This window comes from Dendrobates tinctorius, unplaced genomic scaffold, assembly GCF_039654945.1.
Source record: "Dendrobates tinctorius isolate UK_male_01 unplaced genomic scaffold, ASM3965494v1 ptg000186l, whole genome shotgun sequence".
NCBI classification, from domain to species: Eukaryota; Metazoa; Chordata; class Amphibia; order Anura; family Dendrobatidae; genus Dendrobates; species Dendrobates tinctorius.
Genome location: NW_027361853.1, coordinates 864,645 through 891,905, shown reverse-complemented (window position 1 = coordinate 891,905; position 27,261 = coordinate 864,645). Strand labels below are relative to the sequence as shown.

The 27,261-nt window shown below is 40.1% G+C and overlaps 1 protein-coding gene across 2 annotated transcripts in view; it reads left to right on the top strand.

Annotated features, from left to right (window-relative positions):
- LOC141055532 (formin-1-like) overlaps positions 1-27,261 on the top strand; it is a 412,359-nt gene that overhangs the window by 313,666 nt on the left and 71,432 nt on the right. For both annotated transcript variants that reach the window (XM_073552151.1, XM_073552150.1), the window contains one exon: positions 1,345-1,432. In XM_073552151.1, the coding sequence (XP_073408252.1) occupies positions 1,345-1,432 (88 nt within the window). The remainder of the gene's footprint in view (positions 1-1,344; positions 1,433-27,261) is intronic.

Sequence of the window (27,261 nt, the reverse complement as noted above, 5' to 3'; positions counted from 1 at the left end):
TTGAACTTTAAAACAGGATAATTACCACAAGCATACCTCAGAATACCTCAAATTTACTTGGTTTGGTTTCAGAATGAAATCCCAGAGTGGTCTTTATAGATGTTTGACTTGAGCCCAAAAGAATAACTTTGGTGGAATTTGAAGAAGGCAGTTTCAGCATGCAAACCCAAGAATATTATTGAACAAGAAGTTTTTGCCCATGCGGAATGGGTTAAGATTCCTTTGAAATATAGGCAGAAGCTAGTGTCTGGATATGCATCACGTTTGGAAGGTCAGAACAGCCAAAGGGGCTCTACTAAGAATTAAACTTAAGAGATGGCTAGCACGCTATGCCTGTGTATGAAGGTGCATGTGTACAATACCACTCTAGTCCACAAGCTATACTGCAAGGTAAGAGACACCAGTTTATGGAGAAGAATGTGCTCAGGTGTTGTTTACCTCGCAGTACAGTGCTATTTTGTGGTTTCCCTTCTGTGATATTATTCTATTTGGTGCAATTAATTTTGTCTGATTAAAGGTCTTATAGACTGAAATGTCATGTACTGTATATCAAATTGGATTGCATATCCACTAAAGAATTTTCAGCTTGAAAATGCATTCATTTGCAGTGCCATGGGCTTTTCTAGTTTTCTAATAAGAGCTAAAGATGCAGTGATGAAGGGGTAATTCGCTCCATAGTGTGAATCGGTTTTGGATAAAGGGGTGGGATTGTGGACAAACTCGTTCACCTGGAGAGGTTGTGCACGGACAGGCTCAACACTGCGTAGAGTGGTATGTGGATTATCAATTGGAAATAGTCGTTGCTTAACTCGCCAAACCTGAGTCTCCAGACTCAAATAAAGATTGTGGTTCAAGAAGGGAAAATGTGTGGTCTTTGCATGGTGTCAAAATCCAGGTGATAATGGTCCAAGAATCTGTAAAACAAAATGGATTTGTTATTTGAGTTGGTCTAACTCCTTTGAGCACAAGTTTGAAACTAGTTTTCCCTCCATTAATCAGAATTGGAGTACCAAGCTCAGTCACCTCAGTGCCACCATAAACAATGAAGAGGGACATGTACTCTATTCTTGCAGTTCCAATAACTGCATCATATGTATTTCTGCACTGACTTTTTCCCCATGTTTTTCTACTGAATGATGAAAACAGATCTTGTCCATGTCATGATGTAGAAAAGAAATACTCAGATGTTATATATATATTTATTTATTATAGGTTTGCTTTTTTATTATTTTTTTTTTTTTTTGCAGAATTTGTTCCTGATGCTTGTTCTGTAGGTTGGGTTGTAGAGGTTTGTTATACATCTATAAGATTTTATTACAATAAATACTTTTCTCTTAATTACAGATTATAAAACTCCTGGATGGAAAAAGATCACAGGCTGTAGGAATTTTAATATCCAGTTTACACCTTGACATGAAGGACATTCAGCAAGGTAAGTGGTTTTTGAGGAAATCCTAATTTGTCTGTAATACTTGGCCCTCATTGCAGTGGAAGTAAAGACATAACTGTTAGTAATTAGTGGATCAATCCACAAAGAATCAAGTTTGTCCAGTTTCCTGAAATTCGCAGTTTCACACAATTTGAATATTTTGAGATTCAATTTGTAGATCGTAAAATGAAAAAAATAAAATAAAAAAACAACTTGACCTGCACCATTTCCCACACTGCTAAAGCGTCAGAGAGTAGGCTAATATCTTTATTTATTTATTTTTTTTTTAAATAAAGGAGATGAAAATGGATTTGAAGGAAATCCCAAACACACATTTATCTTGTTAAATGATTGCTTTAACGCTCCTGGTTGATAAAGCAATGATTTAACAAGCAAATCGCGCTTTGGGAATTTCTTATAGGTGCCTTCTGGGACCACTTATGCAAAACGGGTAAGAATTGGCAGCTTTGGGCCGAATTTATGACACTTGGTTGGATATTGTTTTGAGATGTGATGAATACCACGATGGTTTGTACGTTCATTTGTCTGTTTTCCCCTCCTATATTTATCCACCTCTAGGACTCGTTGCTTGTGGTTCCTTTTTTCTCCTATTACCAACGGTTTGTCTATATTTTTTATATATTTTTTTTCCTAATACATTCAGGACTGGCTTTGGCTAATTTCTGTAAACATTTTTCTGGTGTCTATAAGGCTGTAGATTCGGGTAAGGAGATCTGCGGTCAGTCCGGGCATTACAGTCTGTATATGGACTGTGAAATATGTCATTCTGAAATTGGGCTAAGTCTCTGTTTTGTATAATGTAGGCTCTTCAAGTCCACTTTCTCTGTTACCTGTAGAGTGGAATTTCTTATGCATAGCAGCGTTTTTCTCTCTCGCTCGCGCTCTCTCTCATCTTCCCCATATGTATTTTCCAATTAATTACAGTATTGAGATTTGTGCAATTTTATTTATGGTGAATTACATTTGGGGGAAACTTTGGCAAAGTCAGCATCATTGAAGGTCAAAAGATCATCTCTAGTAACTGATCTTGGTATGCCAACATTTCCCCAAAGTATCAATGTCATTCTTACCCATGAGAATGAGGTGATATGGGAATGTGGAAAGAATGGAGTCAAATATACAGAAATGCTCAGATCATATGTGGTTACACTCAGTAAGGATAATATAAAAAATAGGTAACTTTACAGGGTTTCATTGAATTGATGCTATGAGCATGGACAAATATAGTTGTACTTGCTCTTGGTTGCATCTGCCACAAGAAGTTTGACTATGTTCAGATGTTCTGCATTTGAGGTGTATTAATCTGCAGAAAAATACTTTTGGAAAAGATTCTGAAAACTCTTTCCACATGCAATGTTTGGCTAATCCACCGGAAGAACAGAAAATCCTCTGGTGGGCCCGTTATTGGCGTTGCGTCAGCCTGCAGCATCTTAAAATGGCACTAGTAGTTTTTGAGCTTTACATCTGGACATCTATACAGCAATAAGTATACACACAGGGAGGTAGCGATGGGAAGACAATACCCTGTCAAATCCCTCAAAAACTAATCATCATCTGATCCCCAGACTTCTGCCCTTACAAGGGCAGTCCACAGCTCACCCTATATTGCACATGCCCTGCACTTTCCCTTAGAAGAGCGTCCCATGCTGTATCCTTTATACAAACTGTTGCCTGACATGATATATTAGCAACGTTTTATATCCTGATTGATGCGGTTGGGTGGTTCCTATTTTTTCTAGGGATTACCCATCAAATGGCATCCTTTTAATCACTATTGGTGACATTATTTGTTTTGGGGCTTTTAAGTTACATATTAAAAGTTATTTTTTAACCTCACTTATTGCTGTATAGATATAAAGTTTTGGGGTGAGAGATATGTGTCATTTTTGACAAAAAATTGGCATTTTTTTGCTGTATTTCTTCTTTACATCTGGACTCCTAAAAGTGATTCAGCCAGTAAATTGTATTGAGCTTTGTAGTCCTACTTTTTCTTCAACACCTGTTGACTGCATCTCTTGACTCCTCATCATATGAACATGTATGTTGTCTTGATGCCTCTTTAACAGAGGTTTAAGAATTCTTCTTTTGACAAGAGACTAAACTTGTAATTATATTATATGTATGCATAAAAAATGTGCAGTTGGACATATATTAAAGTGTTTTGCTGAGTGATGCACTTGGCTTTCTTCAGCAGTCCATTAGACAATAAATGGAGTGGAGGATAAGCTTGAACACCTCCATTCAAAAAAAAAAAAACATTCTCAAGATCCAGAGCCTTGGTTTTTAAATTTCTCCTTCGTCAAGCCACCATGTAAGTTCCTCTTGCCTATCCATCAGAGAGAATTTTCAGTTCTGGGAATATCCATTTATTTTATAGTTCTTAAATCAAACTGGGGCTGTGTGAGATTATTTTTGGGATTTTATGCAATGAAAACACACCTCCTCTCCTGACTAGATAGTTGAAATGACACTACTTTTATAAAGTCTTTTGGTTAACCCCTTGATCCCCCAAGGTGGTTTGCACGTTAATGACCAGACCAATTTTTACAATTCTGACCAGTGTCTTTTTATGAGGCAATAACTCTGGAACGCTTCAATCAATCCTACTGATTCTTACATTTGCTTTTTTCATGACATATTGTACTTCATGATAGTGATAAAATTTCTTCACTATAACTTGTTTAATTGTAAAAAAAAAGGAATTTCGCAAAAATTTGGAAAATGTTGCAATTTTCAAATTTGAATTTTTATGCCATTAAATCAGTCATATCGCTCAAAATAGTTGATGAATAACATTTCCCACATGTATACTTTACATCAGTACAATTTTTGAAACAATTTTTTTTTTGTTAGGAAGTTATAAGGGTTAAAAGTAAGTTGACGAGCAATTAATTCTTTTTCAAACCAAATTTACAAAACCATTTCTTTATGGACCACTTCACATTTGAAGTGACTTTGAAGGGCTTTTATGATAGAAATTACACATAAGTGACACCATTCTGAAAACTGCACCCCTCAAGGTGTTCAAAACCACATTCAAGACGTTTATTAATCCTTCAGGTGCTTCACAGAAATTTTTGGAATGTGGGACAAAAAATTTACTTTAGACCCAATTTTTTTTATTTTGGCAAGGGTAACCGGAAATAAACCCCAGAATTTATTGTGCTATTTCTTCTGAGCATGTCTGTACCCCTTATGTGGGGGGAAAACACATGGCACAGCTCAAAAGGGAAGGAGCTCCATTTGACTTTATCAAAATTTTCTAGCACAATTAGTAGACGCCATGTTGCGTTTGGAATCAGGAATGTGCCTAAACAAAGCAAAACCCCCACAATTGACCCCATTTTGGAAACTAAACCCTCAAAGAATGTATGTAGATGTGTGGTGAGCACCTTAAACCCCCAGGAACTTTATAGAAGTTTATAACGTTGAGCCGTGAAAAAAAAATAAATAAATTTGGTCCCCAAAATGTTATTTTGGCCCCAATTTTTTTTATTTTTAAATGGATAGCAGAAGAAATTGCAGATCTCGGAAGGAAAGGAGCGCCGTTTTGAGTTTTCAGTGCAAAATTGGCAGGAATTGAGATCGGACGCCATGGAGAGCCCCTGATGTGCCTAAATTCTAACTCCAACCCTAACCCCAACACACCCCTAACCCTAATCCCAACCCTAACCACAAACCTAGCGCTAATCTTAACTTTAGCCCAAAACCTTACCCTAACTTTAGCCCCGACCTTAACCATAATGAGAAAATGGAAATAAATGCTTTTTTTATTTTATTATTTTTTCCCTAACTAAAGGGGTGATAAAGGGGGGTTTGATTTCCTATTTATAAAGGATTTTTATGTTGACAGCTGTCACACACTAAAAGACGCTTTTTATTGCAAACTATGCCTCTTCACATTTTGAGAGCTATAATTTTGCCATATTTTTGCCCACAGAGTCATGTGAGGTCTTGTTTTTTGCAGGATGAGTTGACATTTTTATTGGTACCATTTTTGGCCACATCACATTTTTGATTGCTTTCTATTCCGATTTTTGGGAGGCAAAATTAACAAAAGCCAGCAATTCATAAATTTCTTTTAGGTGGGGCGTTTACACCGTTCCGCGTGTGGTAAATTGATAAAGCAGTTTTATTCTTTGGGTCAGTACGATTACAGCGATACCTCATTTATATCTCTTTTTAATGTTTTGGTGCTTTTATACAAAGAAAACTCTTTATTAAAAATAATTTTTACATCGCTTTATTCTGAGAGCTATAACTTTTTTATTTTCCCGGTGATAGAGCTGTATGGCAGCTCATTTTTTGCAGGACAAGATGACGTTTTCAGCAGTACCATGTTAATATCCGTCTTTTTGATTGCGTGTTATTCCACTTTTTGTTCGGCTGTATGATAAAGCATTGTTTTTTGCCTCGTTTATTTTTACGGTGCTCACTGAAGGGGTTAACTAGTGGTACAGTTTTATAGGTCGGGTCGTTACGGACATGGAAATACTTAATATGTGTACTTTAAATGTTTTTTTTTTATTTAGATGAAATGTATTTATTGGAGCAATTTATCTTTTTTCTTTAGGAATTTTTAAAAAAAATATTTTTACACAGTATATTCTTTTTTTTACTTTTTTACATTGTCCCAGGTTGGGACATCACTGTATAAAGTCAGATCGCTGATCTGTCACTTTGCACAGCACTGAGAAGCCATGTCCCTGCAGGACCCGGAAGAACCCCGCGGCCATCTTGGATCCGGGGGTCTGAAGGCAGGGAGAACTTCAGAACAACTCGATCACATCGCGTTGTTCTGAGGGAAGCACACGGGGAGCCCCCTCCCTGCACGATGCTTCTCTATTCCATTGGAACGCTGCGATCATGTTTGATCGCAGTGTTCTGGGGGTTAAAGTGCCGGGAGCGGTCCGTGACTGCTCCTGGTACTTAGTGCTTGGTGTCAGCTGTGAGAATCAGCTGACACCCGGCCACGATCAGCCACACTCCCCCTGTGAGCGCGGATGATCGCCTATCATGTACTATTCCGTCCGTGGGAATTAAGTCCCAGGTCACATAGACGGAATAGTACATCCAATGGCAGAGAGCGGTTAAGGGTGCCATGTCACATTGACAGAGCCCCTGAGGTGCCCTCCATATGTGAACTACAAACTACACTCCATAATGAATTCATGTAGAGGTGCAGTGATCATATTGACACCACATGTGCCTCACAGAATTTTTCACCATTGAGCGGTGAAGAAAGAATAAATTACATTTTTACCACCAAAATGTTGTTTTTGCCCCAAGTTTTTAAATTTTCTAAGGGCAAATAAGAAATTTTTTTTTTTTACAACAAACTGAGCTCCAGTACACTGTGTCATCGGGAAATATTTTTCAGGCACATTGCAAAGCTCAGAAGGGAAGCAGCTCAGCAAGGATACTATAATGCAGATTTTACTGTTATGGTTTGTGTGTGCCAGGACCCACTGGTAGAGCCCCTGAGTTGCCAGAACAGAAGAACCTCCATTAGTGCCCCCATTTTACAAAATACACTTCTAAATGAATTCACCTAGGGGTGCTGTGATCATATTGACACCCCGGGTGTGTCACAGATTTTTACACTATTGGGCAATGAAGAAAAAAATAACTACATTTTTACCATCAAAATTTTGTTTCAGCCCCAGATTTTACATTTTCACACAAGAAGTGGGTAAAAATGGTACTATAATTTGTCCCATAATTTCTACTGAACGTGGCAATACCCCACATGTGGCCATACAGTACTGCTTAGCCATACGGAGAGACTCGAGAGGGATAGAGCACTATCTGCCTCCTGGAGTGCAGATTTTCTTAGGATTGTTTGCAGACTACATATACAGAGTCCCTAAGTGCTAGAAAAGCAGAACGCCCCCCTCAGGCCACCCCATTTTGGAAATTATACCCATTTGGTAATTTATGTACAGGTGTAGTGGCTGTTTTGACTCCATGGGTGTTTTCCAGAGACAAGCAGCAATGAATGTTGAAGAGTGAAAACTGCAAACTGCCGTTGTAGTGACCAGTATGTTATGCCCAGTTTATGCTTCTGGAGATATGCACCGATAAGTTATGCGGGCTTTCATCGCTTCAGAAATTATAACCATGTGGACGCTATATAAGGTTTAGGTACACTGTGGGGCTCAGAAGGGAGCATTTGGATTAGGAAACGCAAAATTTGCTGAATTTCTTTTGAGGTGCCTTTTTGCTTTTCCAGAGCCTTTGTGCTACCGGTAACGTGGAAGCCTCCTATATTTCCATTAACAGATGATGGACCTGAGTGGGGACTTACTTTTTTGTGGATTGAGTTGAAGCTTTTATTGGGAACATAACAATTGGGATCCCATTTACCCAGCATAGAACGCTGAGCACTTATATTCGGGCTTTCATCTAAATCGACAAGTGACGTGATTCAGATGAAATCCCAGAGGGATCCATTCACTATAATGAGGCAGCAGAGTTGCTCTGGACTCCGTTTGGCCTCTATTCAACTTTGTTCTTCTTTTCAGAAGTGCATAAAACTGTGGCTGATAGCACTTTTATGCAATCCTAAAAATACTGACCACCGGATCACTGGTCCTTTGGCATCCACAGTGTCTCCATCTGCCTCATTATAGGGAATCTTCCGCCAAGGGTTCCGTCTGAATTGCATATTTCAGAGATTTACACGGATACCCCGGTGTTGGTGCTCAACGCAGTGCCCAGGATAAATGTGCGTCAAGCCTTGCTGCGATCTTTGAGACGCAGACTGAACAAAACAGCAGGTACAGAATTGTTTTTTGTATTTTTTACGCCGTTCCTCATGCGATGTAATTATTATGAGAGACTTTATTCTTCTGGTCAGTGCGATTACAGAGATACCAGATTTATATAATTTTTTATGTTTGGCTGCTGTCCCACACTAAAAAAGGCTTTTTAGTGCATCACCATATTTTGAGAGCTGTCATTTTTCCATATTTTGGCCCACAGAGACATGTGAGGGCTTGTATTTTGCGAGGCGGGTTGACATTTTTATTGGCACCATTTTCAGACACAAGACCTTTTTTGATCACTTTCTATTCTGTTTTTTTGGGTGGCAGAATGAACAATAAATGTCAATTCAGGAATTGTTTGGTTTTTTTTTTTTGGAGGGGCAGGGGTAGGTGGATTATGTTCCACTTGTGGTAAAATTGATAAGGTGGCTTTATTCTTCAGGTCAGTATGATTACAGCAATACCACATTTATATCTGTTTGTTTTGGCTCTTTTACACAATAAAAACTATTTTGTAGAAAAAATTATTTGCATTGTGTTATTCTGAGCTATTTAGCTTTTTTTAATCCACTGATGGAGCTATATGATGGCTTCTTTTTTTGCGGGATAAAATGACGTTTTCAGCGGTACCATTTATATTTGTCTTTTTTATCACGTTTTATTCCACTTTTTGTTCGTCGATATGATATAGCATTGGGGTTTTTTTTAAGTGTTTTTATGATCACTAAAGGGTTTAACTAGTGGGCTAATTTTTGCAAGCTGACAGCTTGCATAGCATGGGGATGCAGAATCCCTATGCTATGCATACTGTCAGCTCTGCACTGATAAACAAAGTTTCTGATCATGCTCTAAGCATGATGTAGCAACTTTTCTAGTGCTGGTGATGATATTGGGTCACGTTGGCAACAATCCAAAGGCAGAGAAGGGCTGTCTTCCCTCTGCCTACTCCTGGAATGCTGCGATTGAGTTCAATCGCAGCATTTAGGGGGTTGAAGTGTCGGAAGTGGTGCTGGACAGCTCCCGGCACTGAAGTGTTAAAGGGAATCTGTCATCTATTTTTAGCCCTATCAGCTGCCGGCACCGCCATCAGGGGCTTATCTACAGCATTCTATAATGCTGTAGATAAGCCCCGATGAAACCTGAAAGATAAGAAAAACAAGTTATGTTATACTTACCGGGGGGGGCGTGGTCCGCCCCCGTTGGTCCCTCAACAGGGCAGATAAAGTACGCCTGTGCAGGAGCCGCAGCAGAACTAAGAAGGAGGATGGCATCGCTGGAAGATGTGAGGCGCCGGACCGGACTGGACGCCAGGGTGAGTATAATCTAATTTGTTTTTCTTATCTTTCAGGTTTCATCGGACACTTATCTACAGCATTACAGAATGCTGTAGATAAACTCCTGATGGCAGTGTCGGCAGCTTATTAGGCTAAAATGAGGTGACAGATTCCCTTTAAGGAGTTATCCGAGCATGCTCAGGTGCTAACCGCGTGTCTTCTGCGTGCTTGAATACTATGCTTGAGTCCTCGCGCCTGCATGTATCGCAGTTGTTTGACATTTGCAACACATGTTTACCTTATCTGAGCACGTTCGATCATCACTAATCTTTACCAATGTGTATTACTAGAGCATGATCTGCATTTGATTATATCTGATCATTTGGATAACATTTTTGAGGTTTTCTACTATAGTTTGATGTAATATTCAGCTTTTTAGCTGCATGTGACATGGGGAAAGGTGTGTGTGTTGAGCGACTCACCTAGTGGATTCAGATCCATCTGTATCCCATTACAACAGAAATGACCTCCGTCTTTGAAGTACAATACTCGTTAGTTCAAGCGCCACTTAGATGGAAGTATTACAGGGGCTTTGCTGTGTTTTACACAGTTTTTCCCTCTTGTTGCTCCAGGAATTAGCACTCCCAGCTCCCCTGCCCCTTGCCCTCTTGCTGTTCATTATTAAGGCTTTAGCTACTTTTTAATCAGTTTAACACTTTGGTGAGTTTCCACACGATGGCTCTGATTGAGACGTAGACTTATGGGGCCATAAGGGAGCATGCTGAGCCTCTCATTTGTCAAATGATGAATTTATAAATACTGTATGGGCCAGATATGAGTAAGAAAGAATTTAGTGAAATTTGCATTTTGTGTGAATATTTTACACTTGTGTTACATCAGTATTTACAGTTTTGTGTGATGTGATTTTCTACAAATTGTAGAAGGGAAAAATTGCATTTTTCTATTAAATTAAATTTAACCTAAATAGAAACCTAAAAATATTTAGGGCACCTTTTAAAGTCCGCGCGCACCTTTTTGACACTTTTTAAATATGTCAGTTAAGAGTTGTTTTAAAGAGGTGAAAAATATAGGAGGATGAGGAGCAGTGCTGGTGAAGATGTCTAGTCCACGGATGTGAAATAAAACATTTCAGCATTCGACTGATGCCTTCATCAGGCTTGTGTACCATAGTATACTGACCTAATATAGGCTTCAATGTGATGCCAAAATGCATTGATAGCCAGTAAATTAATTTTATATCACGTCCTTGGAATAGACTTCTGCAATAGCAATGCTCATCAGCCCAGTGTGTTTTTCTCCTTTTTATACTTTTCTATACTATATAGCATGTGCTCTCTTTCCTCCCTAAACAAATGTATGCTTTTTTTTTCGCCCAAACGCAACCTATGCCATATATATCTCACTGCTCTCTCCTTGCTGCTGTGTTGAACATGGAGAGAAGGAAGAGAAGCAAAAATACTACACACAGCCAGGAGCAATGTACTGTTAGATCTGTGTAAGTAGCAACAGCTCAGCCAGCTAGGTAAAGGAGTGACACAGACTGTACAAGTTAAAAATGATAGAACATTTTAGAACATTCTTGTTTTTGCAGTTAGGAAGGAAGTAATAAGAATAATAAAAAATAAACCGCTCAAAACTATTTATAGCATCCACAAAATTAAGCGATGGCTCAAGTTTATGGATGGCTTTGCAAAGAATCAAAAATTAAAAAAAAATCAAGAGACATCGTTTTTAGAGACTGACATGCTGAACAGTGAGCATAAACACCAGGGGCGTAATTGTCACTGTCGTAGAGAGCGTGGAAATGACCAGGCACGTGCGGGAGGGGGGCCCACTGATGTCAGCAGATATTTCAGCTCAACGTGCCTCCTCAGATGCACATTGAGCTGACATGTATTGCTGCGCAGAGACCTGCCGAGTCTCTACCCTGCTATACACATTGCCAGTCAATCTGAAGCTGGCATCTGATGTCTGCGTGCAAGTCACTGGCAGTGACATCATGTGCTGCTCGCTGAAGTCAGCCGGCAGCTTCCGCATCAGCTATAGAAGAGGACACCAAGAGGACACCGCAGATCGTTGGAGTGGAGGAAGGTGAGTAGAATGGTTTATTTTTTTATATATATTTTTTTTAAAAAGATCTGCCGAACAACTACATAATTACTGGAAAAAGCCAAGGATGTGGCACATTATACCAGGATGGGAGACACATATTACAAGAAGGGGACAAGGTGAGGACATTATTACATGAGGGTGAGCACATGTGTCTTCATGGGATCTGGAATGCTACAAGGGCCTATACATCTGACAAACATGCAGGTGGTGGCCCAGGTCCAAATTTTGCACCTGGTTCCATCGTACTTTAGTTACTCCACTGAAAATCACCTATTACTAAATCAGATATGTTCCTTTAAAAAAAAAAAACCATGAACACAGGAAATTTCTGTAATTTTGTACATTTTTATTTATAAGCTAGAGAAATGCCATGTACCGGCAAAATATATTTCTCAGTCTGCATTCCGCACTAAAATTGTTTGTGCAAAGCCGAGGCTTCTAGCAATAAGTATTGGCTATGTTTCTAAAAGTCCCATGCACAAATTAACATTATAAAATTTACTGTCTGTGCCTGAAGCACAATATTTATCACAGTTTATAAAGTTCAAAGGTGTCTTGATCCCATCACGTTGCCGGGACACCAGCTATGCTTTCACAATGATCTCAAGTGCTGACTTTCTAAATATTATTAAACAAGTTGTCCCAAAACATAAATTTCCATGGGACTGTGTCAATTTATAATTCCTCTTGGAAGTTTCTGTAGCTTCAAGGAGATTTGGAAAGGAAATTGAGGAGTGATGATCTAACCTGTTAAGTATAGACTGCACATATTTTTGTCAACCATAAACCATTAATCTATGTGACATTAAAATGACAAAATACAGTGCAATGCCCTTCAGTGCGGCCTTTACTGTAAATGACAGCTGTCAAAATATACTGTTATTGGTGCTAAATGTATTAACAAACCTAATTGTATATCTGAACATAATATAAATATTAGATTTGCAAGAGAAAATCTCCATCTGACTACAGCACCATTCACAAGCTGCAGAATTGTCCCACACAAACCTGTGGTGTATTTTTTTATTTGATTTATGACATCTTTCAATGGAAAGAGATTAACTTAGCAGTGATTGCCACTGAAAATCTTCCAACAAAGTTTTTATTCTCTTACTGTATTGCAGTCATCATATTATATAGCACTGTGCTCTTACAATTGCTCATTTTGCCCCTCTACCCAGATAATTCTTCTCTTTTCCATTAGTTATATGATATCATGTGATTAGAAGCAGACTAGCTGAATCATTCTAAGCTCTACGTAGAAACAAGACGTCTATTTTGCCTGCATGAGTCATCATTGGAACTACAATTCTGCTCACTGCAAAGTCATTGAAAAGGAGGATGAATGAACTCATGGAGATCAACATCCGACACTGCGGAGACACCATCACGTGTTTCTCAACGCAGTGACTCTAGAGCACTGCCCCCATCCCTTATGGGAAATATGTAAAACATGCAAAACAGAAGCCGCGGAGACACCATCACGTGTTTCTCAACGCAAGCAATGACCAGCCAGCTGTTTCGGGGTATTGCCCCTCATCAGTGTGGAGTAGGAAACTGGCTGGTAGGAGCAATGCCTAGCAAAGTCATTGGCGGGGAGCGGGAGCTGCGCAGCTATGTCAGGAGTTGGTGAGCGGATCACTCATGCAGGTAAAAGACTTCCTATTTCTTCATATAGGACAGAAAAGAGAAGAATTATGTAGCTACACAGGCAAAATGAGTAATTGTGCGCACACAGTGCTATATATTATGACTGCAATATATTAAGAAAATAAAAACTTTGAGAGTGCGTCTTTACAATGTAAAACTGGCCACATCATGGAAAAGTGGCTGCAGAACTGAATAATTCGTGACTTTTAATTTGTAATTTTTCATCTCTGTTGCAGAGATATTGGATTGTAAAGTTTAGTTTAATTTTTGCTAAGACTAAGGTGGCGTTAACAGATACCTACCTGGGCGCAGTTACTTTTTTCTACTGTATAATGTGGACCAATCTTAAGCAGGAGGCATCAAACTGGGACAAAAAAAGAACACACCCCCAGAAAATGTCGGACCCATCTTTCATTCATTGTGAGACATGTAATGACACACAGCACTGCCCATCTCACTGATTTTACTTCTGGCATCTATTGTGATTACAAGCATGGGAGAGGAGTATAGTACAGCTGTGTGTCATTAAAAACCCACTTGAAGCTTTCATCTCACAGCACTGTCTGCTCTGCTCTAATTGTCCAACACTGACAGTGACCTGAATGAAAGCTGCAAGAGGTGTTTGTAATGTTACACAGCTCTGCTGTACTTTACACAGTAGATGCTGGGAGTGAGATTATGGCTGAGAGCAGAGCTGTATGTCTCATACAGAGAAATCTGGGTTTTACATTCCCTTGGGGTGTTTGTGTTTTTTGTTTTTTTTTCACTGCATGACACCTCTTACTTGTGATTGGTCAACAGCATGCCATGCAGGGGATAAAGTAACCACCCGCCAAAAACAAAAACTTCTATTGCCCACTTGTCCTTTTCATAAATTAGAATCTAAACTTTACAAGGTAATCTTGCCGCAACGGAGATAAGAAATTTAAAACTAAAAACGACATTTTACTAAGCTCGATAGCCATGATTCCATGATATGGGCAGTTTAACATGCTCAAAGTGGTGAAAGGACCTCTAAAAATAAATGGCTTTTGTTTTCAATTGTCAGCAGTTCTTTCCTTCCAACGTGGTGATACCCTAAAGGCCCCGTCTCACTAAGCGACTCACCAGCGATCCCGACACCGATATGAAGGTGTCAGGATCGCTGGTAAGTCGCTATGTGATCGCTGGTGAGCTGTCACACAGACAGCTTCACCAGCGATCAGCACAGCGACGCCGAGCGCCCGGCATCGCTGGCTATCGCTGTAGAAAATAGTATCAAAATAAAAAATATAGCTATTCTCACCTTCCGACGTCCCGTTTAGCCATCCTGCCTCTCTCCACGCTCCGGTCCCAGTGATCCTTTGCACGAATGACCGCGAGATGTCACGGTCTCGCGGGATAACAAAGTCTCGCGGTCATTCATGCAAAGGATCACTGGGACCGGAGCGTGGAGAGAGGCAGGATGGCTGCGCGGGACGTCGGAAGGTGAGAATAACTATATTTTTTATTTTTTTTTATTATTTTTTTACACCTGATCGCTGGTCTCCCGCCTGTCACACACAGCGATGCGTGCTGGCCAGCGGGAGACCAGCGACCAAAGAAATGTCCAGAGGTTTCTTCCAGCGATCAGCGATACCGGCAGGGGGGGCTGATCGCTGTCACACACAGCGATCTCGCTGGTGAGATCGCTGTTACGTCACAACAGTTGTGACTCAGCAGCGATCTCGCTACCGAGATTGCTTAGTGAGATGGGGCCTTAATGCTAGCCATACACATGGCTGTCCATTTGGCTGACAGTTATTGACTTCTAAATATCCACTTTGAGTTTGGCTAATGGAGTGGTAGCTGGCTGTTCTCTCCTGCAGTGCCAGCAACCATCTCCTATTCCAAGTTTTAGACTTGTATCCAAAATTTAGAGAAAAATTTCTCTGCACACACCCTGATTGCCTAAAATGACACTTCCGTGGTAATACATATGACAGTCCAGCAACTGCATTGCATTATTAATTTTCAGATTGTTTAGTAGAAAGTAGTAATACTACTTACTGACTCCCACAGTATAACTAACAGAACTCGTTTGATCATGGACCGCTATAACATCAACATAGCAAATATATGACCTTTGTATTCATTAGTGCGTTTGCAGTCGTATGATGCATAGCCAGTCTAAATTTTGGGTTATACACGGTTTGGACCTGTATTAGAAAGACATCTTGAAGGTCAAGGAAGAGGACAGAGCTTTGATCTCCGGAGCAGAATTATAATCACATGATTTGTTGTTCCTTTGAAAATGATTCTTAGCGTGGCTAATGCAAAGAGTAAAGGCTGCAGTTTAAGCTTCTGACGTGACTGTCTTGACATTTTGTCCAGGATCTTCTTGAAATTGATGAATCAAGCACATTAACCTTTATACTGTATATCACAATAATTGCACATTCCTGTTGTGGCTGAAGTAGAACGCCAAATGTGCTCTGTTACACGAATGCATGCGGAGACCCAGTCAAAGTCTATTCCATGCAAAGTACCGTAAATGAATGAATGCAGTCAGCTGCAACATTAGGGGGCCTTTTTGCTTATGGTTTGGTGTTGGACTTTTTTAAACTATTTTGGATAGCAATGCATTTGCTGTTAAACAATTATTTGACTTTTTTTTTTCAAAGTGTACCTTTCCTTTCATACAGAGAAGAAATAGAAGGGCATGGCCTTTTTTTCCTCTTCCTTCTCAACAAGTCACAAGTATGTGCACCAACAGCCATTCTAATATGTCCAAGGACTGTCCCCACGCTCATGCTTTGTAACTTGCCATCCACTTTGAGTGAACAGATCCTCTTCATCTGAAATCTGTTGACACTTTAGGAGCTGGATGTCATTCCACTCATTTCCCTCCCTGCATCATGCATGCCATCTACTATATAATCTTCTAATTCTGTCTGTCTCTCTGTTTGTAACAGAAATCCCACGTCGCTGATTGGTCGCAGCGGTCGCTGATGACTAGCCTGATTGGTCGCACCCGGCGACTTTACTAGTGTACTCACTGCATTATTCTTAAATCTTAATAAACTACATACATATTCTAGAATACCCGATGCTTTAGAATCTGGCCACCATCTAGTTATTCAATAGTTTACCTACCCTGAACTGAAAGCCTGCAGCTCTCCTATGCCTGTTTGCTGTTTAACAGACAGGAGACCAGGAGCTGCTTCCTGAAATCTGTTTCGCTGCTGCTGGATATCCATTACAGTTGATAAAAGGTAGTTGACATTACACAAGAGTCACCTAGTTGCTAGCGCTTTTAAGTAAGAACTTAGAATTGCCAGGACTAAAGTTGGTCGATTTTTTTTTTTTTTTTTTTTTGTTTTTATTTTATACCTGCTTCCTCCTGTTTTGTTTTTTTCTTCTTTAAATCCACAAGCAGGTTCCAGAGACTGTTTGTTTCTTTCATTCTAATTTTTCAGGTCATTACTGTTGCTTCTAAGGTAATTTTTGAGCATCCTGCAGACATGCCCTCATCCTTTGGGCAATGCTCCATTGTTAAAGACCATAAAAATTGGCATTAAGTAAAAAGCCCATATCTCTTGAACTGCAGAACTGTTAAAAATAAACAAAAAAAAGAAAAATAAAGTGGACAGTGGGATTAAGAGCATTGAGTTCAGAGAACAAAAATACATAAGTTTAATGGTTTTAACAATTAAGCTGTGGGGATGGCAACAAGCTGCTGTACTTGACGTCATTGCTTAAATGGATGATCACAAAAGGGACCAAGAGTGGCGTCATTTAGTATTTTTATTGAAGGTATTCAAAAGGCTGTATCCTACTCATCAAATGCTTCAAATGCTTAGGAAAAGTCATCAATGGAAAAATCCCAGAGAACCCTTAGAAGTCTATTTCTTGTTCCCTGTTCAGATAGGGAAGAGGGTATACTTTGGTTCGATTCTGAGAACCTCTTCAAACATGCATTGAGATGTATCTTCAGATCAGTTACTTTTTTTTTTTTGTGTGTGTTCAAATCCTAAGACTACTATTGATGAAGCCAGAACCTATAGCAAATATTTAATATATACTGTAATATAAGAATATTATTCAGATAAATGCATAAAGAAAGTTCCAGAGGAATAGTGAGACCATTCATGTTCAGAACGTTATACTGTATTGTTTAGGTTGGTTCCAAGATTATGCTGTACATCTGTGTTTATGAAGGCTTTCTACAGCCACAAACTAATGGGCCACGCATTATAGGGCTGCAGTCTGCCCCAGCAGAGCTTCTGGAAGGACCAGCCTAGATGCTGTCAGTATATTCCTGGTTCCAGAGACTTTGTGCTGGCGACTTTACATAACAAGGGAATCTCCTGATCCCACATAAGATCTTCCATGTTCCTCACCTCATAAATCACCATGCCTCTCATAGACACAGTCAAGGAGAGAAGTGTCTAAAAAAAAAAAAAAAAAAAAAAAAAAAAAAAAGTCAAGTTCGCAGGAGACTGTTAAACAAGTCTGAAGGGTCATTACTCTTTCCTGCCTCCTGTAAAGACACTGTTTTAGTTTCCCAAACTTACATTTGCTAGAAAGAGGATTTCCAGTCACTGATTACTATTTTCTTTTCATCTGAGCTTATAAGGGCAAAGACCCAAAGACGCACTTTACTTGCAGAAATGTGTGAGGAGTCACTGCTTTCTATGACCATTGCCAAACTGTGCCTAATAATTACGTACCCAATTGAACCTAATCAGACTAGTGACGTTTGATCCCACCAGTCACAAAATATAAGAATATAAAGTATTCTTCTGAAAATCATATTCAATAATGCAGTTCTGAGAGTGAGGGAGAGGAGTGTTCAACGGTGCGGAAAAGAGAAGAGATCCTTGGTGAGTGTGAAAGAGAAGCGCATTGGAAAAGTAGAAGAGTGGTGGAGAGCAAGAAGAAGATTGAAGTGTAAGAAAGATGAGTGAATGGTTAGAATGAAGAAGGTTGGAGAGAAAGTGTTTAACAGTGAGAAAAACAGAGGAGCATTGGTGAGTGAGAAAATAGAGCAATGGAAAGGAAGAAAAGTGGTAGAGTGAGAAGAGCAGTGGTGAAGCTCATGGGCCCCAAAGCAAAAGCTCTGACAGGGCCCCCCAGTTATTGCAAGTCTTTAACAGTATTTGTCTTTTCATATAGGCTAAAGAGAGTAATTGGGCCCCTTAGGCTCCAGGGCTTGGGTGTAATTGCAACTTCTACACGTATTGTAGTGTGGGGAAGGTGACTTGACGGACAGACTTGACTGGTAGTAGGTGGGGACGGTTTGTGCCCTAGAGATGAAGATTGACAGGTTAGAAGGGTGACAGATAGGAAAGGGAGATAGGAGAGTGCAGTACCAAGAAATGACCACAAGATGGCAGGGGAGAGTAGCTTTGGACTTAACGGCTTATGGCTCGAGAAACGCATAGTCATGGGGCGGGGAGATAGGAACCTAGGAGGGGAATTCCCAGTGAGAGAGGGGATAAGTAGTAGTGGTTGGGGTTCCAGGAAGTCAGTCCCGGGAGGAGCTCGATAGAAGACTAGACCGGAAGTCGGAAACGGTAAAGAGCTTGATTGGGGGACTGATAGGAGAAGACAGTAAGGGGGGTGGCCCTGACATGACGTACCGCAGGACAGACGAGGTGATGGGTCGGACACGACGTACCGCAGGACAGGCGAGGCCCCGGGGGTACCGATTGGACGACGACCTCGGGCAGGTGAAGCACTGGCGGTAGATTGGTCTAGGACAGCCCCAGTGAAAGATCCGCGAGGGACGTTACTACGACTGGTGGATAGGTGCAGGTACCCGGGCCTGGAGGCAGAGAAGTGTAAAGTGGCTGCGGTGCGAGGCAGTGGTCGTCAGGAGGACGACGAATAAATCCAGAACTGTTACAACTGAAATCTGTCTCAGCCTTGTCATTACATCAGCCTGGTGTCCGTGTCATCTGGTCGTGGTAAGCAGCGGTCCACCCCCCAATCCTGGCCCCTACCACAGAAGTTACACCCCTAGAGAAGAGGATTGCAGGGCAAGAAATAAAAGCAGGTTGGAGGATAAGAAAGAGGGTTGTTCGGTTAGAGTGAAGAGGGTTGGAGGGGGGAGGTGTTGGAGGGTTACAGTGAAATGGGTTAAATAGACGCGAGTAAGTTAAACAGAGAGGAAAGCTGAAGAGTGTGTAAGAAAGGAGAGGGTAATAGGGATGTAGGGGGAGAAAACAGAGGCTAGAGCCACATTCAGTATTTGGTCAGTGTGTAAGCCAAAATCAGGAGTGAAACAGAGGAAAAGTATAATAGACACATTTGCACCACTTGTGCATTTTTCACCCACTCCAGGTTTTGGCTTACAGATGCAGATGTAAAATACTGACCAAATACTGAACTTATGAACGTGGACTAAAGAAGAGGAAAAGGAGAACGAGGAAAGTTTGAGATTGAAACAAAATATCTTCACCACATGTAAATTTCGGCATGACCTTTTTCCGCAACATGCTCATGGTTTCTGTTGAATTGCATCTTTTTCTGCACATGTGAACATGCCCTTAGAGAGACCCATGTACTCACTTTCCGAAGCCTACAATATATTCTTAAATATAGGCAATAGGTAGGGGTGGAAATCATTTTAGTACAGGACTGTGCTTTTGCTATACAAAGAAAAACAATACTATGTACATCTTTGTAATTAAGAACTGAATTTTCTTCAGTCCAAATCAATAAATGCAAAAATATCAGTGTACGTGTTAAGTCGATGGCAAGAGAAATGTGTTATTTAATGCATACTGAGATCAATAGGACGCGCATCAAGATGTGTACATTCTTGGCACAATACTTTTATGTATTTGAAAGCATAATAACTATGGAATGTGTAGATGAAAACAGATTTTACAATATATTGAATATATTTAGCATTCTCCCTGTAAAGTGAGGGGGCTGCTGTCACCTTAGATGAATACTTTTAGCCCCCTGATTTGCTTTAGATTGGCTTTGTAAATACTTCGGATTGATACTTCCGGAAGGCTTTTTCTCCCTGGCTTTTAAAGCTGTTGAAACCCTGAAATGCTGGGATAAATACAGATTGCTTGGATGAACGGTGATTTAGACGTTTCGCTGTGCTCATGTAGAGAGATTGCATTTCTTTATTTACTCTATTGGTTGGGAATGTGCCGTTATTTGCATTCTCCACTTGTTACACTAATTGAACATGACTCTTGTATGAGTTTTTAATTTGGCCAAAGGAGAGTGCCTACAAATGTTGTTGGTATAAAACTGTTCTTTGAAGTTTTATTTTTCCCCAGAATTCAGAAACTTGCTTCCAGGGATTGACTTATGGCTTCTGCAAATGTTGCAATCTCTGTAGGCCTCTTAAAGCTCATTTGGCAACACCAATACATTTTCTTCAAGACCGTCAGTTCCCTTGAGTTGTTCATTTATCTCAATTGTGCTTAATCTTCTCCAATGAATGTTTCCTGCAAATCATTGGCAAAACTGCTGAAGGCTTATTTTTTTCCAGGACCCTCAATCCAAAAAGATACTTTAGCCTTGAAACAGAGGATTGTCTTAGATTAACAATAAAAATAGATATTCTAGTTGTGCACCTTGAACTTATCTTTGCACTGTGCATATCTACTCCTAATAATCCTAGCAATGAGTGATAGAACCTAAAATCTGGTGTTAAATTCCATCAAAGCACCAGTACAGGGTGTACACTGTGCCCAATGAAATAGATAGGCTGTCTGTGTACTCTACAACTGTGCTGCTTCCTCTAGTGAGAGAAATGCACTTTTTAGGTACTCCTCATCTGCTAATAGATAAGGTTCCTCAACATGGACCCCTTTTTGTAATTCTGAATTCTGTAAGTGTATATAAAAATTAGTTTTTAATCCTAATTACCCCTGTACTGTGTTACCTTATACAAGATTTTTGAAATGTTGGAGCTTCCTAAATTTCCCATAGAAGAGCAAGCGTCCAGGTCTTGATATCCCTACCGATCACTCAAACCACTTGGCTCATGCATGAGCCAACGCACAGCCGTGCACGACTCATTACAAAATCTATGGATCTATATGCTGGAAATTAACTTTTTGGCAAAGTGATTGCCGATGGGGAGAATCACATAACCCCAAAAATTCAAATCTTTCCACAATATTTTTAAAAAATTAGTTATTCTCTTAAGGGATTTTGATGTTTCAGAAAAACTCTACACCACAGCTGCAGTTTCTTTTTACAAAAAGAATTAAGAAAAAGTGTCCGCACCATTCATGCAACACTGAGCACAGTGACTCTTGTGGAATTAACAAGACAACCCGCTCAAAGCTGCTGAGCTCATCGATTGGCAGCAGAGATGTTGACGTGATGTCAACGCAACAGACACCGGGAATATCGTCAGACTCTGCACTAGACCAAGGGAGGAAGCGTAAAGCACTTTTTTTATTTTTTTATTTTCATTAATTTTAAACAATCTGCAGACAGGGAATATGGGTTTTCCAAAACCTGACAATCCCTTAAACTTTAAAGGGCAAGATTCAATTGAAATCCTAGAAGTCTCATATATTCCATTATAATCTTAAGTCTTATTTATGGAAGTTCGTTTCATGGCTATACACAGTGTGTAAACTGTTTGGATTCGGATAAAATGTCCATTTAACATTATTTTGCTTAACGTAATTTAAGGTATAATCAGAGGAGAATATGTTGCAGAATTTAGTGTGTAGTCTGTACAGGAGCGTGCTTGCTGCTCACTGTAACATCGGGTGACATATATGTCATTTTAATTGCGCTCACTGTGGACTGTGCTGTGCGATGCATTGGCGCCTTACGAATGATAACATCTTTCCTCTAACTCTTATATTGCAATCCTGTGTCTCTCTGAGTGCTATTTTATTTGGAATTTCCGTAAGCTCCTGGGATAATATTTAGGAGGTCACAGGATCCGTGTATCCTCATAGATCTTGTAAAACATCCCCCTGGTGGCATCTGCAGCCCTGAGGTGCTCAGAGGCGAGAATTGTATAATCATTTTGGATTTAGCATGTCAAAGCAAAAGGACAGGACCCAAAGGAAAGTTTCTACTTAAAACAATTCAATAACAGGAGCGTGTGAAATGTAGCCGGCGAGTTTTTATTTTTATGAGCGCCTGCCTGGGAGCTGGGTTCTACTCTGCTCTATGTCCCATCTGACGGCTATTATTTTCTAATGGGAGCAGGTTTGCTCTAATGACGCTGCTAAGTATAAATTCTTTTTGGAGTGAGCAGACACTGTAGGGCCACATAAAAATGTTTGCCTTAATTTCCCTGCAGAAAAGGAATTTAGAAACCAGACCAGGCTTGTAACAGATTTTTAAAGGTTGAGGAACCCAATAAAATTACCAGCCTTGCACAGCATGCGTCTGCTTCCTTTTGGACTTATTGGAAGGTGTAGGTGAGATATTCAGGAGGTTGACACTGTGTGTAGGAGGGAAGTGAAAACCCACCAGGAAAGGACTGGCTTTAATCAGTCTAATTTGCATTACAGGGCAAGCTTCATGCAGACCAGCTTCATAACATTAGCACTTTTCCGACTGTTAGAGGTGCGAGCCTTGTGACACTGCTCCTGCTGGCTGGTAAATGAGACAACAGTATATTGCTTAATAATGTACAGCTGCCATAAAACTGGTGTAAAATCTAGACGGTTTTATCATTTATGAGAATGTAAAGTGGTGTAATCTGTTCTTTGTCATCTACAATACCATAAACAATGGTTAGCCACTTTCTTCTGCTCTATGGCTTTGTTTAGACTGAAATAAGCTTTGGATGCAGTACCTATTCCTGCAACCTGCCGTAATTATGTATAGCCACCTGTCCAATTGAAACCCACCGAATGTTGTTTTTTTTTTTTTTTTGCTTGACTTATTACAAAATCATGGGCAGACCAAAATTTTTCACTGCCCCAATGTCCTATGACTTGGGAATCATACAGTATTGTATTGTCATTCTATTGTTACCCTTTGTAGGTGTTTCTCCTGTCTCTCTCCACAACTGTCAATAAACCCCTCTCTTCTTCCTTCTGGGCTTGTGTTGTCAGCCAAAGTTGTGAGAGTATCATCTCTATACACAACTTTGGTTCAGAATGGTTTTTGTACCTACTATAATTGTGCAGAGCTACAATAATTCAGCTTGAAAACAAACCTTCTGGAATCTTCATACGTACCTCTGCAGTCTAGTTGGACACATTGGAAAACCATGATAAATCAGTCCAGTTATCAGAGATCCATGTCTACAGGCCATAATTCTGATATAAAGAAATCTGCTGCATTTACTGTTAACAGAAGGATATAAAGTGACAGGCCTGTAAGGGTACTTTCACACATCAGTTTTTTGCTATCGGTCACAATCCGTTGGCTAGCGGATCTAGTGAAAAAACTGATCCGTCACATCATTTTTTCCATCCATTTCTTCCGTTTTTCGACGGATCCTTCTTTTAAAAGCCGGCAATTCAGTGAGCTGTACAGAAAATCACACTGACATGTTAGAAATGAAAGAATAGATATATTTAAAAAAAAAAAAAAAGTGTGTGTGTATATATATATATATATATATATATATATATATATATATATATATATATATATATATATATATATATATATAAAATATATTTTCCTAGAGTCCTACATAATAGCCGCTAAATCAATTGCTGGCTTCTTTAAAATCATTCCCGAGCCCGACATGATATAACACATGGTTTACATGTATATATAGTAAAATTATGTCATATCTGTCATGGTTTGAACAGGGTTCTTGCCCTGCACTCACAGGGTTAAGTGTTCGTGGCCTCTTTCTGGATCTGGGAGGGGTATTTATACTCACTCTTTACCAGGGTTCTCTGTCAGCTATACTGTTCTGGTGTGTCTGACCCCTGGTGTGCATGTATTCTGCATTGCTTGTTTGCTTCCCGTGTATGACCCGGTCCGTTCCCTCACTCTGTACTCCGTTTCTCGTTTTGGCACTATTGTCTTTTCCGGTTCTGACCTCCTGGCTTGGCTTTCGTTACTCCATTACAGTTTGTCCCTATTGTACCGCCTATTGCCCGTTCTGGTTTTCTGATCTATTGCTACGTCCTGACTATCCATTCTGTCTAACCCTTTGGTACTGTATTGCTATCTCGTGCTTTGACCCGTCTTGATCTGCGCCTTTTCTGGCACTTAGCCTTATTCCCATTGCCTTTAGCGGTAGCTCATGGGTTAATAATGGGTTAATGTCACCTTGCTATTGAAAGGTGATATTAAGCCAGGTTAATAATGGAGGTGTCAATAAGACACCTATCCTTTATTAATCCTAAAGTAGTAAAGGGTGTATAAAGACACACACATTAATTAAAAATTATTTTAATGAAATAAATACACAGTTTTTGACCAAATTTATTATTCTGCCAATCCAACAAAAGCCCTTGTTCTGTAAAAAATAAAATAAAAAACCAACAATATCCATACCTCTTTGCTGTTCACTCAGGTCCCACGCTGCAATCCACCACAAGGGGGTAATTAGTTTACAACAGGGACCGATGCTAATGCTACCGGCCCCACTGTAAACCACTGCAGAATGAATGAAATCATGTCTGCACAGGCTCCCCGGCTGACCGGAGATGAACTGATTACTGTGAGAAAGTTTCTGAACTTTTCCCACGCTCCTGAGTTCACCTCAGGTCAGCCAGGGACTCAGCGCAGCCTCACTGACTACCAATGATGTCAGTGAGGCTGCGCGGAGTCCCTGACTGACCTGAAGTGAACTCGATAGTGTGGTAAAGTTTCTGAACTTTTTCCCACGCTGTCAGATCACCTCAGGTCAGCCAGGGACTCCGTGCAGCCTCAGTGACATTAGAGGTAGTCGTTGAGGCTGTGTGGAGTTCCCGGCTGACCTGAGGTGAACTGACAGTGTGGGAAAAAGTTCAGAATCTTTCCTACGCTAAACAGGTGTCGATGTTCTTGGTCCAGTGTCTCTCGCCTCCCTCCTTCTTGCTTCGTGTAAATGAAGCGACCCTACATCATCATAGAATGTTAGTTTGAAGGGACCTCCAGGGTCATCGTGTCCAACCCCCTGCTCAGTGCAGCGCAGGATTCCCTAAACCATCTCAAACAGATGTCTGTCCAGTCTCTGTTTGAAGAGTTCTATTGAAGAACTCGCCACCTCTTGTGATGGCTTGTTCCACTTGTTGAACACCCTCACTGTCAGAAAGTCTTTTCTAAAATCCAATCTGTAACTTCTCCCTTTCAGTTTCATTCCATTGCTTCTCATGTTTCCGTATGTAAATGAGAATGATGATCCCTCTACACTGTGACATACCTTCAGATATTTGTAGGCAGCTATTACATCTCCTCTTAGCTTTTTGCAAGCTGAACATTCCCAGATCTTTTAACCATTCCTTGTACAACATACTCTGCAGTCTGCTCATCATCCTGGTAGCTCTTTTCTGAACTTGCTCCAGTTTTTCAATGTCTTTTTTTAAAATATAGTTCCCAGAACTGGACACAGTATTCCAGATGAGGTCTGACCTAGGAGGAATAGAGCAGGATAATTCCTTCACATGAACTAGACTTTTTGCTTCTCTTAATACATCCTCAAATTGTTTATTTCTACTGCTGCATCACACTGTTGACTCATGTACATTCTGTGATCTATTAGTATACCAAAGTATTCACACATGCTGTTGCTCAGTTCTGTTCCTACCATTCTGTAGATGTAATTTTCCTTTTTCTTGCCCAGATGTAGGATCTTGCATTTCTCCCTATACCATTCTATTAGTCGCTGCCCATTGTTCAAACTTCTCTAGAATCTCCTGAATCCTTTCTCTGCCTTCTCTAGTGTTAGCCATCCCTCCTATCTTTTGCAATGTCTTCAAATTTGTTTCATAGTCTTCCCGACATTGCAGTCCTGCAAAAGTGTACTTCTCTACCCGGATTAGGGCAGAGTAAAGTACTGCAGAGCGCATGTGCCAGAGCTTTTTGATATTTCCTGGCACCTGCACATTGCAGTACTTTACTCTGCTCTCATTAGTGCAGAAAAGTATGCCTGCGGAGGAGCGCAATGCCAAAAAAACATTGTGGATGATGTAGGGACGTGTCATCCACACGAATCAAGAAGGAGAGCGGCGATCATAAGAAGGGAGGGGCAACTAGGACCAGCGACATCCCTCGGACAGGCTGCCCCGCAGGTGAGTATAATAAAAGCTATTTTTCTTCTCTCGGGTTGGGGTCTTATATACAGCATTATAGAATGCTGTATATCGGGTCTGAAAGGTGGTGGCCATATCTCATTTCAGCCAAACTTGGTGACAGGTTCCCTTTAAGTTGAATGGTATAGTCAACGGCTGTTGAAAAATTAGATTCAAAGTCCAAAAGCCAGTCAAACATAAGTGAAAACAGAAAGAAAATGATATTTGCAAAGGAAGAAAAACAAGTAAAACTTCTCTTCAAAGTGGAAGTTTACAATGGGAAAATATGTCCTGGCAACAAGATTTTGTAAACTAAATACTATTCTGGCACACTGGGTTGGCCAACTTTATTTAAAGTAGAAGGAAACTTTTATGAGGAAAGAAAAGTAGCTAAGACAAGAATCGCAGGAAACGATAAGTAGAACACCCTGTATGGGTATTAGAAGAGTAGACAGAGCGCGAGTTATATTTGTAGACCTGCAGAAAAAATAACGCTTGCAATAATACAACTAAAGATGGAAAAAAAAGGTTTAATATATGGGCAGAATTCTTTTGGCCTCAAAAACTTCTAAAGTAATGCATTAAAAAGTTATTTGAAAAGTTTATAAATATTAAACCATTTACAACAATAACCACAATCCTGCAGGGAATGTACACCATGCTTCAATGTTGTTTGGTAGTAATTCTTTTGTACAGAAACATTTTAATCGGATTTTACTGGACTGTACTTGGCCTCGGTGAGTCCACATTGGTTTACTGTATCGGGCTGCTTCTTCCGGAGGCCTTTTCTGCAAAATTGAGTTTTGTTGCTTGTGAAAGATGGCATGAACTAG